This window comes from Scleropages formosus, chromosome 4, assembly GCF_900964775.1.
Source record: "Scleropages formosus chromosome 4, fSclFor1.1, whole genome shotgun sequence".
In the NCBI taxonomy this organism is placed as follows: domain Eukaryota; kingdom Metazoa; phylum Chordata; class Actinopteri; order Osteoglossiformes; family Osteoglossidae; genus Scleropages; species Scleropages formosus.
In genome coordinates this window covers 22,576,967-22,597,382 of record NC_041809.1, presented here as the reverse complement: position 1 = coordinate 22,597,382, position 20,416 = coordinate 22,576,967, and the positions used below count along the sequence as shown (strand labels likewise).

General features: G+C 42.8%; 1 protein-coding gene across 1 annotated transcript; it reads right to left on the bottom strand.

Moving 5' to 3' along the window:
* Positions 1-375: 375 nt before the first annotated feature.
* On the bottom strand, positions 376-18,505 carry LOC108935997 (leucine-rich repeat-containing protein 75A-like). Its single transcript, XM_018755017.2, has 4 exons — positions 16,847-18,505; positions 13,617-13,745; positions 9,269-9,381; positions 376-1,890 (listed from the first exon to the last, which is right to left on the bottom strand). Exons 1-4 carry the CDS (start codon positions 17,099-17,101, stop codon positions 1,161-1,163), a joined length of 1,227 nt encoding a protein of 408 aa, XP_018610533.1. The 5' UTR covers positions 17,102-18,505; the 3' UTR covers positions 376-1,160.
* Between the last annotated feature and the right edge of the window lie 1,911 nt (positions 18,506-20,416).

The window sequence follows — 20,416 nt, the reverse complement described above, 5'->3', positions numbered from 1 at the left end:
ACTTATAAAATTAAGAAATAATTATGATTTACACACCTGATTCTTCTTACCTACTTGGTTTAACCAATGCAACTTGGGACTCGCTTATTTTTGCACCTGCACTACTACCATTTCTCTACTACATGCTCAATTTCCTCTAAAGCAGAATATGGAATTGGCTGTTACACACCTCTGATATCGGATGAGAAAGACCGGTTCTCATCACATAATGATTTCGTGCTAGAACTAAGGGACATAAGGGGTTCGCATGCTTTCAAGCAGCACTGTGTACATAACAAATCTAAGCACTCATAATGTATTACACTTAAATTCTAATTTGTTAAAGTGGTTTTATTTTATATGCATAGCAATATCTGTTATGAATTAATTATAATGGATAAAATTACATATATGAAAGTGAAAACAAAAACATGCTTTTACATACGTAGTTGAACAAAGGGTTGAAAAACATTACTTATATTTCATAATCCTTTAACATTTGTTAATATATGGCTTACTGTGCCTTTCTGAAGTCACACAGGACAAAAATTACTACATCAGGTAGCACCTGGTTACAGAGTTCAGATTACTCACCACTTCTGCGTCTTGGTTCTAAACTTTGTCCTCCCTTCAGGTGCTGACAAAGGGTCACCACTGGCAACAGCTTTCAGCTTTGCAATATTTAAAAAAAATATTTTTAGCTTGCCTGCTAAAACACAGCAGTATGTGATAAAATCAAGACTTCACCCCTTTCCCTATGCTTTTTATGTTGTTGCTTCTCAGGCACACAGGGTTCCTACGTTCAACTGAACAACCTACCAAAAGGTCTAACACTTTGCAAAAGTGTCACTTACATTATGCAAAAAGGTGTCACAAAGTGCCAAAGTTCGAATACAACAGTACACACAAAAGTAATAATGTCCCATAGCAATTTCATGTACTGTAGCAGCTTTTCAAAAATACATGGGATATAATTGAATGTCCTTATGATGTATAGATTACTATGCGAGTACTGAAAAATACCTTTAGCAGTCATAGTAGACCACACAACTGAAAAGGAGGGTTTTCTTTTTTTAACAGCTCAGGTATATCTCTTATAGGCTTGAATGTACCTTCTCCTGCTTACTGTGAGCAAGTCGAGTGGAGTAATGGGTAGAGAAAAAAGTACTTAACTGGGACTTTCAGGTATAATGTTCAATTTGAGTTCTCACCCAATCTTCCATTTCATCTTCTTCTGGATCATTTGACCCAGAAGGCTGTTGTGATTGCCGAGAAATTTTTAACTGAGCAGGTCTCTTCTCCTTCCCCTTCCCTTCTGCTTTTCCTTGTCCCTCTCCTGTCTTTTGCCCCAGTGAACTGTCACCTCCCTGCATGTCTGAAATCATCTGTATTTTTGCCTTCGCCTTGTCCTGTGCCACCAAGTTAATCGACCCAGCTGCCTCCATGCCCTTCAAGCTTCCCGTCCCAGCACCCTCAAGCTCGCTGGCTTGGCTCTCTCCAAATTCTAAAATAGTGGGCAGGTTGCCCTGCTTGGGACAGCGCTTGCGTAGACCCACCAGGAAGGGCTGTGGCAATGAGAAAATGTCAACGTTGTTGCCCAGGTCAATCCAGGTGACACTGGGAAAACGGCTTGGGTCCCTCAGGGCGTCTGTAAGCTCTGGGAGTACAGCTCGTGTCAGCCGGTTACCGTTGAGTGCAAGCGTCTCCAGATGGGGCAGTGCAGCCAGACAGGGCAGCAGTTGCAGAAGGGCCTCATCCGTGAGCTCAGTGAAGCCCATCTCCAAGTTCTGAACACGGGTGGTGTGACGCTGGAGGTGAGCACGTAGGCGCTCCACGTCCCGGGCAGACAATGGTATTCCGGACAGGTCCACGGTACCACCCAGTGGTGGGGTGGACAGCACAGCTTTCAGGCTGGCAGGAAAGAGAAAGAAAGCACTGCACATTCTACACTGCATTCCAAGACAGAGAAATACAATAATTCATAGCATACATACGTAACACAGAAATAACACTATTTTGCCTTATATTTAAGCCCTATCCCCATGAGCGAGCTTCCACACTCAGTCTATTTCCTCTGGACTTCATGTGGACTCTTTCCACACAAATGCTGTTCTCACTGATGTCACCGTTTTGTTTTTGGTTTCTCTCTTTAGTGATGGATGGTCACAGCCCCATCATGAACATCCTCCTACTCTCCCCCCGTCTCCTTACAACCCCACAATCTCTGCTTTAATTTCCCTGTTCTGAACTTGTACTATCTCAAACAGTCACCATCAATGCTAGTTTTTTGGAAATATTACGTATATCAGACCACTTCCTCTTACGAAAATGATGCAGTTTTACCTTGATCAATCTTCTGATTCCGTGGCTTCATTTTATTGTTGCTATTAACGCAGAACGTATTGATTACAAGTGAGGTTGTAAAAAAATCCACAAATTTCTTTGGCATTTCACTGATATCATTTACATTTTTTTTCATTTGGCAGATGCTTTTCTCCAAAATGATGTACAACACAAAGCAAACAAAACGAGGGCTGCACGTGGCCCACCATTTCTCGTAACACAGAATGCAAGCGCACTTGTGAAATTGTTAATACATATTATAACTACAATATATAGTATAAATTCTATTCATTGATGTGGTACAAGTTAGACACCTGAGTACACACAACTCCTAAATAAAATTAAAAAAAATAAATCATTTTTCAATTTAGACATTTTACGTTCGGTATATCGCTTACTACGATTCTTACACCTGCAGCCCTTCGAGCAGTTTGCAATAATGATTTTGACCCTTGGCCTAAAAAAGATTGGACAACCCTGCTCTATATAACAAATATACCTGCAAACTAAGAGTAACACTTGTTAGTGGCATGTGACAAAAGCTTCCGCCAACAGAATTTCAATCAGTTAAAATGGTTTTTGGTGCTTGACTGATTTGTGTGTGAATAACGTGGGAATTGTGCGTGGGAACTGATTTGGGGCTGGAGTTATAAGGGTTGGGGGAGTGCGGTGGCGCAGTGGGTTTGGCCGGATCCTGCTCTGTGGTGGGTCTGGAGTTTGAGTCCTGTTTGGGGTGCCTTGCAGAAGACTGGCGTCCCGTCCAGGGTGTGTGTCCCCTCCATCGTTGGCTTTGCGCCTTGTGTTGCCGGGTTAGGTTCTGGTTCGCCCGACCCCACTTGTGACAAGCGGTTGTAGACATGGTGTGTGTGTGTGTTATAAAGGGTCAGGCCTAAAATGTCTGAAAACACATTTTTCCACCCAAAAGAACGCTCACTGAAGATCTTGCTCCCGATGTCATTCTTATTGTTCAAGCTACTTGCCATTTTCTCTGCATGCACTGTGCACAGTAACCCTTCTAATGGTTTTCAATTTCCCAAGTCAGCTAACATGAAAAATCCAGATGAACATATGTTATTGTTATGAACAACAATAAGTAATAATGATGCTTGTTGTTCCATACCACTCCCCCACACTCTCTCAGATTACAGCTCTCTGGCAATCTGTGGCGCTCCCAGGAGCCTTTTAATGGAGCTAGATCACTAATGCATGAAAGCTGCCTAAATGCCATAGCCACAGAGAGGAGACAGGGCAGATCCATGTACACACACACACACACACACACACACACACACACACACACACGTCAGCATTTACAGACACGCTCAAAGAAACGAGTTAACAAGCCATGCGTTTGCCATTCACAACCCAGAAAAGAGGCACTTCAGAAACATAAACAGCCCCCCCCACATCCTGCATACAATCACACACAGACAAACCTGTAAAAGTCCATCTGCGCACGAACGGAGGAACAGATGGAGAGGCTAAAGCGATAATCAGCTGAAAGGGCCCTGGATCGGTCTACGATCAATATCAACACAATTAGGGAGGCTTTCTCAATTAGTTGAGGCTAAGATTAGCTGGATCCTCTATCAGTCTCATTAAACAAGAGTCACAGCAGAGCAGAAAGAGGCTCAAAAAGACCAGCCTATTGACATCCAACGGTTTTTTGAAGATTCTCAGGAAACTGGCTGTTTAATTGCTGCGCTATTTAGGTAAGCAGGAGGAATATGACATGAAACTAACTGATACGTGCAACCAAAGTACACCCACATCCCGAACCGAGGCAGAGTTGTAGTGAATCGCTTACTGCCATCTAACAGGACCAAATTATAAAGAAATGCTACATCGACAAAACTTAAAGTCTTAATGTCTGTTTTTGCTAATCTCTTTTGGAAAATAACATGTTGATGCAGCTGCTGTAATAAAATGCTTCTTAACTCCAGTAATACCAGCAAAAATAAAGTCATACCTCTGCAAAGCTTTTTGGCTGCACTGTGTGGTCCTGTCAAGCCTCACCATTCATGCACATGTGATGACAGCTGCTGGAATTTCAGCGTGGCACCATGCAGATGGTGGCACTTAAATTAAGTTGCCTGTCTAACTAAATATGCTTATGGGCTTTGCATTTGAGGGCACATGGGGGGGGGGTGGGGGTTAACTGTTTGCTCTCTCAAGTTAAAGTGAAAGTGAGGTGATGGTATATAACGTCATGACACAGAATCAAAAACATCCCACGTTCACTCCTATTAGACTGTGCATAGCCAAAATATAGAAAATGTGTTTCTTCCTTGGTGGAATTTTACAGGCTTAGGAATATAAATGGGAAGGCAACCAAAGTTGAAAATAGCCAAAATGCAGGGCTATAAAAATGGACCATTAAGTCTGCAGGATCCATTCCATCCTTTGGAGATTACCAAGAGAAGAACGTTATAAGCAAGGGGCGTGAATACAGAGCAAACTGGATGATTTTCTGTCATGACTGGACTGAATACCAGGGGAATAGTGAGCAGGTGAAAAAGGTAAACAGGAAGGTGGGGATCAAAAGGATAAAAAGGGAAAGGTAACAGCGAGAGCAAGAAATAAGGGGGGCGAGAGAGAGATGAGAGAGGAAAGAGAGGAAAATGACAGAGTGAGAACTGTGGAAGTTTAAGGGGTGTCTACGCCAGATATGCCTGAATGCTGAGGCCATCATAGATCTCTGACAAAGAGCCAAAGCAATAGGGCCTAACCCCAGCCTATGGTTACCTCCACCTCCCTGTGCTTCACATATATTCACACAATCTTGCCTCCTTTAAAGGTTCTCTTTTGAGCACATACACATCTCAGTCTCTATCTCAGACATAGGGATGCACCAGATCCCATTAGTCTCTCCTACCATGCTGTCTCTACTGTTATCCCCTCCTAGAAAGTTTCTCTTTCAAAGATACACAGTCCCGCCCCGAAGAAACACATCTTTAAATTAGCCGATCAAGCATTCTAAGAAAACATGGATACACGCGTTATTCCCATCTTGATTTTCTTACTGAATACAGAAGTGGTTCTAATTTGTGCACTTAAGTTCTGCTGGTTTCCTTCAGTGTGAAAGTAGAAAAATAGTTTCAAGGATTAATAACATGAAAGGGAGAGTTCCTCCCTTGAAGAGAAGAGGAAAGGCAAGGCTCCTGCTGGGAGTTGCAGGCTAAAATATTCCATTCCCTCTTGCTCACACTTACAGACAGACACAAACAACTGGTAGAGAGCTTCACGTTGAGTCAGGTGTCAAAGGCTTTTGCTGTAGGTCCCTGGTCTGCTGGGTAAAAAAAAAACAGCACTGTCTGCTTGGATATACACATATGCACACAAACATGTTTTGACACTATAAAGACAACATGTAGGATGGAATCATAAAATCACTTTATTTATATACCCAGGGCCAAACACTTAACCAAACAGCGCATCCAAAACACCGATTATTTCAGCAAACCAGGATCACTAGAAATGGTACCTAAAATGAACTTTTTGAGTCAAGGATTTTCAAAAGCAGTTAATCCAACCCTAAAAGCAGCTGCAATTCCTCATAAATTTTAAATCTAATGTCGACAAAAGTTTCCTACCGGCAAGTTTACTGAGTTCCTGGGACACAAAGGCATCTGATGAATTCTCCTTTGGTAACACCTTTGGCACCACCCTACCTGTAGATGATTCCACCCTCCAGTAAACGTATCAGTGCATCACATGGGTTCCTCCAAAAAAGACTCAAAGAACCCTACCACCTACATATATGTCACAAATGCCTCTTGTTCCAACACACAGACAGAAAATCATGACACTGATTTACTATTGGATCCAGCCCTCTCACCCCTTTAAAGGAGCAGGCAGGTGAAGTCATTGAGTTGTTTTCTCTGCAAATGAGATTACAACCTGTCTATTTGCACCATTTTATCCCTCTCATAGTTGAAGGGCAATCATGGCACTCATGACAGGTATGACAGGTGATACTGATGTAGGAGACAGGGAAGGCAGCACAGTTTGAGCACTATTCATTTAAATCCTTACTGTGTTAGTTACCTCATAATGACTGAATGCTGGTTAAAAAGAACCAGAGGATTGAACCCTTCAAGACAAGATGGAGATAGGGAATTGTATAGAGATGAGATTTTACTTTTCTGTCTGTAAACCACAGACCAGCCTGCATGTAAATTCCTTTCATGAGTCTAACATCCAAAGGCAGACTGGCTATGTCAATACAGTCACCAGTGTTTATAATGGGTTTGATTAGTTTTTCTATCCCAGTAATTGTCCTAAGATGGATGTAGCTATTAAATTCCAGATATAATTTAATTTCTGTGTGGTATCTGAAACCCTCTGTTACAATGCTTTTAAAAAGACCAAGAAAGAGAACGAGGTAAAACAAAGAGTACAGAGCAGAATTCATTAGAGAGACGATACCCCCTAAAATTAAAATAAAAATGAATAACTCTACTGCCTTTCTTGTGATAGCCTAGTGATACTTGTTTACTCACTGGTTTCCCAAGTCCTGTCCCATTTGTGTTTGAGTCTCGAGTTCTGTCTTTTCAAAGCCACTCTGTACACCTTTTGGCTCCAGTCCTGTATTTCGTGTCACCTCTACATGCTAATCACGTATTCCTGTTTCATTTAGCAACTTGCACAAAAATCATGTCCGCGTCTTTGTTTTATGTTCATTGTATTGCATACCGGTGGCATGGTGGCACAGCGAGTAGTGCTACCGTCTCACAGCGCCTGGGTGGTGTGAGAGGACATGGGTTCTATCCCTGCTCAGTCTGTGTGGAGTTTGCATGTTCTCCCTGTGTCTGTGTGGGTTTCTTCCCACAGTCCAAAGACATGCTGTTCAGGTTCCCCAAAGTGTGTGAGTGACACACAGAGAGAGAGTGTGTTCCACTGATGTATACATGAGTGACCCCTTGTGAGTAGTGTAAGTTACCCTGGTGAATAAGGTGCATGGGCTGATAACACTACATAGTATCCATTGTAAGTTGCTTTGGAGAAAAGGATCTGCTAAGTGAATAAACATCTGTAGTGTATTTTCCAGTTTGCACTGTGCACCTACAAATACACTCTGAACATGAGGTCATTATACTTTACGTTCAGACGTTACAGCAATATGTGTCTGTGATGGACTCATAGATCTATATGTGGAAAAATGTATCCATTGTAGACCCTGACAAACTACTATCAACAAATTCCTGGAAATTAGATAGCATACATCAGGTTGTCAAACTCATGGTTGCACCTGTCATGCAACCCAGACAGTGAAATAGAGAAGATCCACCCACCTCACCTGCTCACCATCAAGGAGGAATAAACAACACCCAACAACTGCAGAAAGATTGCAAAATCGCTTACAGAACACATGCCTCCCTTGTGATCTACTCAAATCCCAAAACCTGTGAGTAAACCACGTGCCCAATCTTGGATGAATCCCTCGACTCTGATTCGGATAACAATTTGAACCTGACACTTGCTCTTCCTGGGACTCGACCTTCACCTCGGCCCTCGACCACGACTCGGCCCACCCCTCGACGGAACTTCGGACCTCAACCTCGCAGTCTCCACTTCAGCAACCCTGCACGCATCGTTCCCTACCTCAGCACTGCTCCATTCGGGAAGAGTTTCCTGGTTCCCGTTTCCAATAAACTCAGCTCTTGGTTCCAGCCACATCTGTCTTGGCATTCACCATGACCGCACCGCAAATGAGGGATGTGATATTTCAGAGGACTGCAGGACATTCTCAGAAAAATAAATATTAGTGTCATAAGGCACTTACATCACTAGTAAAATATGAATGATTTTTTAAATAGTAATTAAAGTAGAACGGTTGCGGACAATATAGTATCCATATAAGCTTAATAAAATAATATCTGTTCATGTCCATTGCTTCTGCATGAAGCAGACCAGCACGGAACTTATTAAGCAGCACGCTTAACTGAGTGCAGTATTGTAGATGGCTCTGTAATTTTAACAAACTTACAGAAGCTTACCCATAAAAAAGAAGCAGTGTTATGGTAGTCACTGAGAATATCTTTGACTCTGTAATAAAGTCTCATTTTCATGTAAATGTGTGTTTTTAGTGATGAGTTTGTAAATCATTCAGTAAAACTGTATGACTAAACACGACACATGAAAATTAATGGTCATTAACACTGCACGTACCAGCCTTAAGTGTTACCAGAAAAGACTATTCAGGGCCACCACCAAAAACGTTTGGGAACCACTGACTTATACATCATTAATGAACACTTCTTATTTGCAATAAGTGGAGCTCCTCCCACTAACACGAGTACCGAGACAATCTCGGTGGGACTGCAGCAAAGCTCTGACAAAAAATGAAGCCAGAATCGCAGCGCTTTTGGAAGACAACATTGTGACGCAAAATGAAGTATGTGGGGCCTAATCGCATTAACACAATAATGCATAAGGCCCCCACATTCTGTGCTCCGATAATTTCACGGGAAGAGGTGCAGAATGAGAAGAATATGAGGGACAGTTATAGAACATGTGGGGTACTGATCCCCTCATTCCACTGAAGGTTCCACAAAGAAAGCTGAGGGCTTGGGATATCCAGCTTGAGCAGACCTTCTCCACCTCCCGAGCGCTTCCCCATTTCCGGAACTTCAAAGCAGAACTGCTTTTTTTCCCCAAAATTAAATTATTAACATTCTGCCAGGAGAGAATATTAAACCTGTCACCGATTCTCTTCTTCACAATGCTCATTTAGAGGTGAAATACTGGTGCAGGAAGTACGCATGATGTCATTGTTTGCAAATGAATGGTTTTTTTTTCCGCTCATAACGAGCACTTCAGTTGTTTGGTTTATTTTAGGCACAACCAAATTCTGCCCCTGGCCGATTGCATCAGCCCCCTGTACTCCTGCTGTACTCTCACCACCCTCTTGCATCCACCCCACACATACTCAGACTGTCCTCACCATGCCTGGGGCTTCCTCTTCAGAAGACCCTGCCGTCGCCACTGTGAATGGGGGCTCAGATGGTAGGTCAGCTGCCGACACACTTTCTCCATGGAGCTCAGGGCATCCCCTTCCTGAGGAGTTGAACGGAACAACAGGGAAGGGGTGGGAAGAGCAGCTGTCACTCAAGAGGCTGAAAAAACCCCAGTGAGTGAAATCTCAGCGGAGAAACACACGTTCAGTTCTCTGACAGAGGGAACAACAGGGAAGGGGTGGGAAGAGCAGCTGTCACTCAAGAGGCTGAAAAAACCCCAGTGAGTGAAATCTCAGCGGAGAAACACACGTTCAGTTCTCTGACAGAGGGAACAACAATGCCCTCTGCAGCTTGGAGTAACCAGCTTAAACCTGTCAGTAATGACTCAGATACATTAAATTTTGTTATTCAGCAGCAGACAAACTTAGGCAAGGAGAATTAATGAGAACCACTCCTGTTACATATTAGAGAAGGCACAGAGAAACATCAGGTGGGCTGCAGGTGAACCGACTTTTTCATATGTCTTCAAGCTTACCAGCACAGATGTAACATGGGGTATGAAGGAACATGTCCATCAAAATTTTCACGCAAGGATAATGTGACCCTCGATATTTGTGCATATGTCCACTGAGCACCTACTGGAAATATTCTTTTGATACGACCGGTTAAGCCGCTGCTTGGCAGTGATGACCGCTGTCAGCTCCAACTTTCCAAGACAGGTCATTTGTTTTCCTTTTGTTTTTCTTTCCAGCCCCGGTTCGAACACGCTGGAATCGAATGCACAAAAAGCACGAGACAGAGAGAGTAGCTTTGCAGGGCCCTACCCACACATGACCAGGAATATTTAATCTTTGCTTTGCACAAGAGCAAGAGTTGAGTTCACAGAGTGAAAAAGCAACTCCTGTCCAGCAACCGCAGCCTATGGATTCCTCGTGTACTCTAAAAACTAAGCTTTGCCATATTAAATTGTAACATAGATTGTGACATTGTAACATAGACTCTCTCCATCTTTCCCTTTCCCTTGGCCCCCCAACTCCCAATTTCCTTTATTCCCTAACACTTCTGCTGAAAATCCTACTGAGGGCAATGAGTGTTATGACCTTAACGCTAATAAAGCATAAAAGCAGAAGGTTAATTCCTTGATCATTTGTTGCATATTACTTCATTTTTGTAATAATTCATCATTCATAACTCATTCCGACTTATATTTGGTGCTTAGTTACATTTCAAAATCATAATGAGATCTTCCTCCAAGAGTTCCTGCTCAATATCGTTATGCTGACCAATCATTAAACACTGACGTTTCAGACCTTGCAATACAAATAACTGGAGCATTATGTACAACTTATTTAAGACATAAAAACGTTGACATTTGAAAACAAGCTCTTCCACACATCCCTATTAAGTTGCTGGTGACTCATAGATACCACCAAAAGAGAATGCCAGAGACTGCCTGCTAACAAGGCCGCGAGGGTCCCCCTGCGGCACAGGTCTCATGGTGGACAGCTATTGATAGGAAGCTTACTGAGTATAAATTCTGGGCCTTCTTAGCTTCTTGTCTCTCTTCAACAGCAACTCTGCTGGAAGAGACCAAAGCTGACACATTTCAGAGATTATAGGCTATTCACCGTATTTTTACTTTCTTTAAAAGTACAACCAACCCAAACCAAGTATAGATACAGCTTCACATAGAGGAATCATCATGCCATTTTTCACCTTAGGCTAACCCCTCAGAACAAAATTAATTAGCCATCACTTGGCTCATTCTTTTCCTTTACACTACTTGAAAAAGATTTCTTTCTCATTTTATAATTTAAGTACTATTCACAGCTTTCACAGCTGTGGATATCAGTGACCAGTCAGGGTCTTAGACTGACTACTCAAAAGCACTATAGTCGTAGTGGTTAGGAGACATTCATGAGGTTTCTTTTAAGAGCGAAAGCTGTGTGCTCATGACTGAAATGATATAAAAAGGTGTTGAATATAGAGACGAGCAGCTAAATATCAACTTTCAGATGTCGTTTCGCGGCTTATGAGTTCAAATGAAACTGGGTAATTGTTTTTACCTGAGATACAAAACTGAGATTTGGTCAGAATGTATTGAAATCTTTTTGTTACCTGTTTAAGAGATTTTTCAGTTTAAACTCCATAACAACGTCTCCTGCTGTATGTTCACTTATAATGGTGGTGAAAGTGCAAATGTGTAAAATAGCTTCTCTGAATCATCCTTTCATTTCTCTTCAGTTATGTTTTTGCTAAACTTCACTGTCAGAGTCGAAAGCTTTACCATCTTTCTTCGGTGCTTTATAGTCAAACCAAACGTCTGCCCCTTGCTGTCTGCCTTAAGATCTTCTACTTTCCCCTCAAAAACTGAACAACGCTGGAGATTTTCACTGCCAAAGATTTGGATTTATTGTATTTTCACTGAGGCATACTGTTCATGTTTGTGTGTATAATGAGTCATACCCGCTTAGTGACTGGCTTCAGATCCTCTCCTTCATGATAAGTCACCCTTCCCTTGTTGGCTGCTTCTCTCTTTTCTTACTCATTGGCCTCTAGGTTGCTCTTAAATGTGCTTTACTGGCTGCTAAAGCAGATGCTGTAGTAAATAATGTCAAACAATGAAGAACGACTAAAAATATTCTCCCTGCTCCTTTCTGCTCTGTCTACACATGCTATTCTCAGAGCTAACCTTTAAAGTAAAGAATGGGAAGGAAACAGCCTAGTGAGTTATCCCCACTGAACTGATTTTTCCACCACCCAAAACATTTTTAAAACACAGATATTAAGATTGAAGACAGACAATTCTTGGCTTCTCTTTCTCTTTTTTTTTCTCTTGCACACTCACACACACACACACACACACACACACACACACACACACACAATTTTCCAGGTGTGACTGCACAGACAGCAAATCAGATCTCGCTGCCCCAGGCCATGCCTCTGTGGTCCTCTCCCCTGTGCCATACCAGTATTCTTCCTTTGTGTTCCCCTCCCCCATAACGGAAGGTATCCTTCTTGTCCTTTTTAACCCCAATGTCCTGGCCTCACAGCTCCGGTTTCAATTTTAATTGGACAAGGATGGAAAGGAGTAAATGGAACATCACGCACAGGGGCTAGTCTTCTCAGCTGAGCACAGCTGCTAAGGGGGAAGGAGTCTGAGTCACCAGCGGTGCGTGGTGGGGCCTATGAGGCCCATCTCTTGCAACCATATCGGCCTTTCCTGCCCAGGGCTCCCATTCACTCACTTCAGCTTAATGTCAATCTGTGGGACACCTCGCTGGCATGCTGTGAGACTGTCACCATCACAACTGATGGAAAAAGCAGTTATCCATCATTACAAACATAGCCACATGCTATAACCATCAGTGACTGCAACAGCTATGACGCTGGTAACAATGCTGATGCTATAAATAACCAAAATAGACTTCTGGACACCGTTGAGTCCTGAGCAGGTTTTGCGATTGTACAATGAAAAAAAGGCTTTTCCTGAATTGCTCAAGTAAACGCCGAGCTACACTAACTGAAGTGTATAATGTATAATAAGCATAACGGATGTCATGTAGGTACTCCTCAAGAATAATTTACAATGTATGAAAATAATGTTTATTATACATTACATATTTTAGCATTTCATTTTTTGACAGGAGTAATAGGCACACAATATTTAGATTTAATCAAAATATTTCTCTCCAAAAATGTTTGCTAGTATGTGTTTGACTTAACAGTGCCAAGGTACATAGGCTTCATACAAGTACACACACACACACACACACACACACACACACACACACACACACACACACACACACACACACACACACACACACAGTCTGAAACTGCAAGTCCCAAGCGGGGGGTCACAGCAAACCGGAGCCGAACCCAGCAACACAGGGTGCAAGGTTGGAGGGAGAGGGGACACACCCAGGACAGGACGCCAGTCCATTGCAAGGCACCCCAAGCTGGACTTGAACCCCAGACCCACTGGAGAGCAGGACCAGGCAAAGCCCGCTGCACCATCCCACCCCCCTCATGCAAGTACAGCCATCCCTTAATCCATTCCTGAAAACAGTTACGATAATAAAAAGGCAGATAGCTCATTCTATCAGTCATCTCCCAATTCTCTTGCACCAGGCCACCTTTTGCAACAACATGCACAGACACAAGCTTTGTCATCAAACACTACCCAGGACAAATCTTAATTTCACAGCAGAAGATGACATGCTGGTCGAGAATTTCTGATGCACATGTAGCTCTGAGTGTAAAGGAAGTGCAGTTCTGGCTATGTGAGGATATACATTGGACGTACATTTATCTTCATGAGAACCTTACTGTTTTAGGGCAATGGACATGTCGGGCCAAACTGATGATGAGGTCATGAGTGATGGGGTCCACTAGGTTGCGGAAGCTTGCATAGCGGTACAGAACGTCATCCAGGGACGTTGACTCCATTCCTAAGTCCTAGGGAGAAGAAACAGGACACACAGCTGTAACACGTAAGATTGTACTTTTCTTTCCATCTAAAAACACATTTATGTCAACACCAGTCTTGACATTGCCTATAAACAAGGTCTGTAAACCCCGGTATATTTAATATACTAAGTGAATATTTAGGTGGGTGGAGTAGTTGAGGAAAGTATTTTGTGAGTTTGCTCCCATGATTCAGCCCCACTGCACCATACCTCCTGACAATTTCTAAAATATTTTCAGAATACAGAAAAACATTGTATGCTAGTCTGGTGTTTCGAACCCAGCCACCAGGCTCAGAACAGCCACAGTTGCTGTGGCACAGCCACTGACTTGGTCATTTGGAATTCATATTGCAGTGGAATTCTTCAATCTGACGTGACCATTTAAAGGCCTCAGAGGAGAAACTAAAGACTGGGGAGGTGAAAGAAACATGAAAACGGCCTTGATATTAAAGCTGAATATTAAAGCCTGGTTAGCCAGTGGCTTACTCTCACAAGGGAAGTGATAAATTGTGTGCACATAACTTTTAACATGTATTGTAAATGTGTGTGGGAGAAAAATGCACAAGTATACATACACAAGTAGGAGAAAAAATATCTCAGCTTTAATGGAAATAAATACCTCTGAACATAAAACAAGTAACCTTTAATGAGTGTACATGATTTGCTCTCTGATGTCCATTATTAAAAATGCTAAATATACAGCAACAGATCAGCAAGTACAAGTCCAAAAACTGTTAGAGTGATGGTGCACAACGAAGAGAAAAAGATACAGACGAGGGGGAGAAAATTAAAAGAAAATTTTGCTTTTGCTTAAAAGAGTCATATGAATTTGAGGCTGTGTGAGTCTGAAATATGACTGAATAGAAGAAACACAGCCAGCATCCTCCAATTCTTTTTCACTTTGACATTGTTACCGGGCCAAAGACCAGTGAAAAAACGAGCTTTTATTGCAACCCCATGCACAAATATAAGCATCAGGTCTTACTGTTGTCCATTCAGAAGGGAAAGGAAGTTGTACAGAAAAGCACCCATTAATTCCAATCAGGTAGTTTCTCAGTGCCAACACATTTCCAGGAGAAAGCATAGCCTGCTCTGCCTAAAATCACCCGTGGAGTTCAATCCCAGATTGCATTGGGATGGGCTGTTGAATCACCGGAGCCAACTGGAGGGAGTTCAACTCCGGAATGCCCCCAGACACAAAAAAACAAGAATTTACTGTGTATATTATTAGGGTGGATATAAAGGAAAAAGCAAATAAACATTAAACAGCAGTTAAAGTCTTCCCAAAAAAATCAGCCTATACACCTCCCTGCCTGCCATCATAATGCAGGCAATGGAGAAGTCATCCATTCAGGAAAACTGATAATTCCCCAAACCACTCTGGATGAGAACAGTTTGCAGGTTTACAACAGCTGTGCCCTTTTTAGTAGTTCAAAATGCCCTGATACAGTTAATGGAGTAACACTTGATCTGCTACTTCACAATATTATTCCCAGCTGGCATGGCCAACTAAAACTAAAGAAGGTGGATGATGTTTTAATTCTGACGTTTGACTCTGAAAGGCTGTGCTGCTTTTTAGCTACTCCCGGCCTTGGGTAACAGTTTCCTTCACTTCGATCATCTCACTTTTACCAGGCTTTTCTCACAATGCTCCTCTTTCGTCAGAACAGCAGAGCCAAGAGTAGCATCAGTGTCAACTAGATAGGTAACACCGGCCATCAAATTAGGTTAACTTTCAAGAAGAAATTGTCTACTATGGTGTCTGATTAAACAAATATGCTGCATGAGCTTGGAATACAAATTGACACAGAAGGGTTCTGGCATGGAGGGGGAATGAGGGAGGAAAATGAAAATGGATGAAGAGAATGGGTCAGTTTTGTAGTTGACCTGGCTTGTTTCTCTGATGGATAGTCTTCTCTCTTGTATGCTATGACAGAGGGGGATTGGAGGGGGTCAGGAATAATGAGCTTTGAATATTGAAAAGGCAGGAACAGTGTTCTCCTCCTGCGTGCTATTTCCCCATTGCCTTGTTCACTCTCTGTTTCCCTCCCTCACCAAGACAAGGCAGCATTCATTCAGCAGCTGAGGAAATCCTCACACGTTCAGATGCTCCACTGAGCTGCAAGTCAAAGCCACTGAGACATGACTGATTATGAGCTGACTGCGGGGAGGTGGGAAAACCATTCTCCTCACTTGACAATGTGTCACAAAGTGAGGCTTAGTGGAGGAGAGCCACCATTTAGCATTCTTAAGAACTTGCTCCTGGGGGGGGGGTCAATGTCAAGTCTCATGGCGCGTTCAAATCGAAGTCGGTTGCGAATCCAGCCTAACTGCTGATGCTGCTCTGTACTCTTTGACAGGGTTTCATTGCACCAGTGAAAATACAGCACTGTCTGCAACTCCTCCCTTGCACACACACAAACATATCCTCAATTCAGGCATGTATCTGGCTCTGCCCGGCCGCTGCAATACAACAGACTGCAAGATAACACGGACAGCGTCACTGTGGCAGATTCAGTAGCTACTTCATAATCCAGATTGCTTTAAAACACTATGGCATCAACAGAGACGTTCCCAGTTTTGCAATTAATTTGATTACTTTTGCCAGCGTACTGCACAATATAGACTAGTCTTGCCAGAGACACCCGACCGTCGATTCGGGGGCTTAACCACGCAGAGCAGTTGCAGTTCCTTCCACTGCCGCTGCGATCGCCTAGATGGCGCTAGATCTCAGCTGTCACTCACACCGCACTTCTTCATCACGAGGTGCTGTCCAACTAAGACCACGCTCGGTGAAACGCTGCACTGATTTTACATCATGCACTTTTAAAAGTCCCTTTTCTGTTTCTCACATTAATGTTTAAACACTGGGGTAAAGATGATGAAAACGCTAAATAGGCCATTTTTCAGATTTTTTTCTTCTCTTTTCAGAAGAACTTGTAGCAGGAATAGCCTACACATCCGATTTAAACGCTGGAGTTAGACGCTTACATACTGAGTGAAACATTAAATCGTCGACCCCTTTCGACAAGCCCGGCTGTGTCAGTCCACGTGAAGAAACGATCCATCCCTGAGCTCTTTTCCACTCACCTGTCGGAGTGTTTTCAGCAGCTCGGTCGCCTCGTCCTGCTTCCCCTCTTTGGCCATGGCCATCATTTGCTGGATCATGACCACGCGGCGCTGGTAGGGCGGTGGTGGGGCATGGCGGCCGAAGCGGTCCCCCGACTTCAGCACGAGAGAAGCGAAGATGTCGCCGCGCTCCTTGCTGGGGGTCCGCTTCCACGCGCCGTGCTGTGGACTCGGGCCGGGCTCTGGAACGGACCCCTTCGTGTGTCTGGTTCCCATGATGGTGAACAGATGTACAGAAGTGACAAGCGCACCTGATCCGCCACCCGGTCATACAGATGAACTTAGCTGAAGCTCATTTAAAGTAAACAAACGTGCATTTTAGCTCGCAACAGTGTGCGGCTGCAGCATTGATCTGCAGCACAATATTACACTGTATACGAAAAACTGTTAACATTTATTTCTGCACGGATTCATTTTTTCCCCCCTACAAAGCGTCCAAAAACAAAAGCGCTTCCGATGACACCTTAATTATTTCGAATATCATCATGATTATTGCGCGCGAGCAGAAACACAGCATTAAACACAGGTTTGCAAGATGCAACTAGATAAAACTTAAGTGAATAAAACATGAAATCAGTCTCGTTTAGCTTAACTGGTTACTGACTCCCAAGTGACACAGGAGAGTCCGATTGCAAGAGCTTTAAAAACACCACGGAGAAGAAAATTTCACATGGTCACTGATGTGCAAAAAAAAAAGAAAAAAAAAAATCACACGAATTGCCTCATTTCAACCGGTTGGATGACGAGAGTTCAGTGTGAGAGCAGAGGAGCATGACGGCTGCGGAGTACAGTGTAACACACGCATGGGACACAAAGAAAGAAAGAGCACCCGTCAAAAGTTGTTTCTAGGTTATTTCTGCCACGCCACGGCAGAAAATATTAAGCATGTAAACAAAGGAACCGAGAAGAAAAGCACACAATCCCCAGGCAGTTCTTCGAATGGGTGTCACCGATCACACAGCAGCAGCAGCAGCAGCAGCACAAAAGCTGGAAGATTTGCGTTTGTTGAGACGCGGCGCCCCAGGGTGTGACCGTCTATTTTCGCCCGTGTACATCCCACCGGGTTAGGTCCATTCAAGTCGGTAACATGTTGCAGGTAAGCGTGTCCAAGAGTGGGAAGCAGCGTGAAATCAGTCCTGAACACTTAGTTAGAGCAAAGTGACACTAACAGCATCAGCGCTCTTCTCCGACGGACTTGATCCGTGTCTCTAGTAACCTAACGGGCTTCTTTTCTTCGCGAGCCGCAGCTCGATCCTCCTCCTCCGCTTGTGTAGCTCCTCTCCATCTTTTTCAGGTTGCGGGTATTGTCCTCCTGGTGTTCCTGTCGTCCAAACCTCTTTCCTTTCAGTCCGAAGGTTTCCACTTCGTGTTTGACTTGTGCTGTAGCGGGCTACCCCCCCGATCGCGGTATTTACCGGGCACTGATACAGTAATGATATCCTCCTGTACCAATGGCTACATAATTTTAAATTTATCTAACACCCTGAGTCACTTTGGTTTGGACAAAAAGCATCCGCTGAATAAGAAGCGCGAGTCCACGTGTTTCAGGAAACTGACAAAGGCAACCATTCGCACTTAGTTAGTGGTCAGGATACCTTCTCTTTACCCGATATTCGGGTGTTACACACACACACACACACACACACACACACACCCTGGACAGGACGTCAGTCCATCGCAAGGCACCCCAAGCGGGACTTGAACCCCAGACCTACCAGAGAGCGGGACCCGGGCAAACCCTCTGCGCCCCCTCGCCCTCTCTCTTCTGGTGTTAAACCTTTTTAAAACAGTCATTGACTATGTTTGCTTTCTTGTCAAATAAAGATCTCTGAATGCTTATTTGGCATTCAGAGATTTGGTAAATTACTGTATAGTTCGCATCTCATATAGTAGTGGGCCGTGATTGAAGCCGTCGCCTTATCATTTGAAGGTTCCCGTATCATTTTTTGAACTCCTCCTATATTGACTCTTACACGGCGTACTTAACCTTGATTTGATACAGTAAGAATACCTGCCGCTGCATAAACCGATCAACCACTGTAAAATTAACACTGTAACAGTAAACCCTGTTGAAAAAAGGCGTACGCTAAAGTATTAATAATCTCAAGAGGTATTAATTATAATCTTCATAAGATTCACGAGGTTTTAATACTTGAAGCTGCATTTTTTTTTTGTTAAACCTCCGGAATCACCACGTTTCTCACCATTTGCAGAGAATGTACCCATCTTTTCTGAAGCACACACGCTTTTAGCTTTGTTCCCATTTTGGAAACGCTACAGTCGCACCCTGGCACCCCGGGCAAGGTTAAGATGCCCTCCGTGGCACTGAATAATATCTTGTTGAAGTGCAAAGTTAACTCTGTCTAGGGTTCGGATCTTTGCAACCGGGCAGCATCAGTTATCATCGGCCTTCCAGTCCTAACCTGAGCGAGACGATGATGCAACAATGAAAAAAGACACCACGCTTCAAGGTGTGACACGGCATACCCGCGAGCTTTTTAAAGGAAAAATTCTCCATTTAAATAAGATCGTTTATTAGTACATTATATACTTGTTTACTGACTCGGTCAGTGTATGCTTGCATGTGGAGTACAATATTTACTGCTTTAAGTGAACTCTAGAAAAAGCAAATTATACATATTGTGTCATTCACTGGATTTTGTAAAATTTTTTGTTTAGAAGAAGAAAGATTCACTTAAAATTAACTAATTAAAACCACCACATTTCCTCCAGTCTGGGGAATTTGCAGATTTCTTGATATACTGTACGGAAGCATGCTGATGCCACATATTTCAAATTCATACCGGACAAACTGCGCCAAATATACAGAGGAACAAGCAATTGACGCGCTTCTGTTACGTACTTTTGGAAAATTAAAAATACATATAATCGCATTTCTTGCAATGCACTGACACCTGGTGGTGAAAGGTAAAATCACAGGAAAATGTAAGCTTGTACATAAGCAGTATTCATTGTTTGCCAAACGAATGGAAGATTCAAATAATATGAAAGAAAGAGCACTAGCTGAGGATTCTTTGAAATGTATATATTAGATGCAGAAAATTTATAATAAGGCAGCGCAGAGCCAAGCAGTTACGGACATGAACGGAATGTACCAGATGAACTTCCACTCCCCTCTCCTGCTGTAGAACCGTGAATACAATATTTACTCTGAATTATGGCAGTATCATTATCAGTTGCAGTGATTCCTTGCATATAATATTGTTACTGGCATGGATATGAACGTAATACAGACAAATAATTATTTGAATTAATTCTAATAGCATGTTTGTCTTTTTTTAAAAAAAAGTATAAAATTATTTCAGTTTTACTATGATTAGGACGATAATTAACTTCCGTTTCAACTGTGAAATAATTTTATTAATGTAAAGTATAAAATTCAAGTGTAATATAGAAAGGTATTCACCCTGAATTATAGCAGTAGGCTATTAAAACCAGTTGCAGCAATTCCTCAGATTTAGTGTTGTTAGGGGCAAGCATAAATACAAATTCTAATTCTCCTTTTTCTAT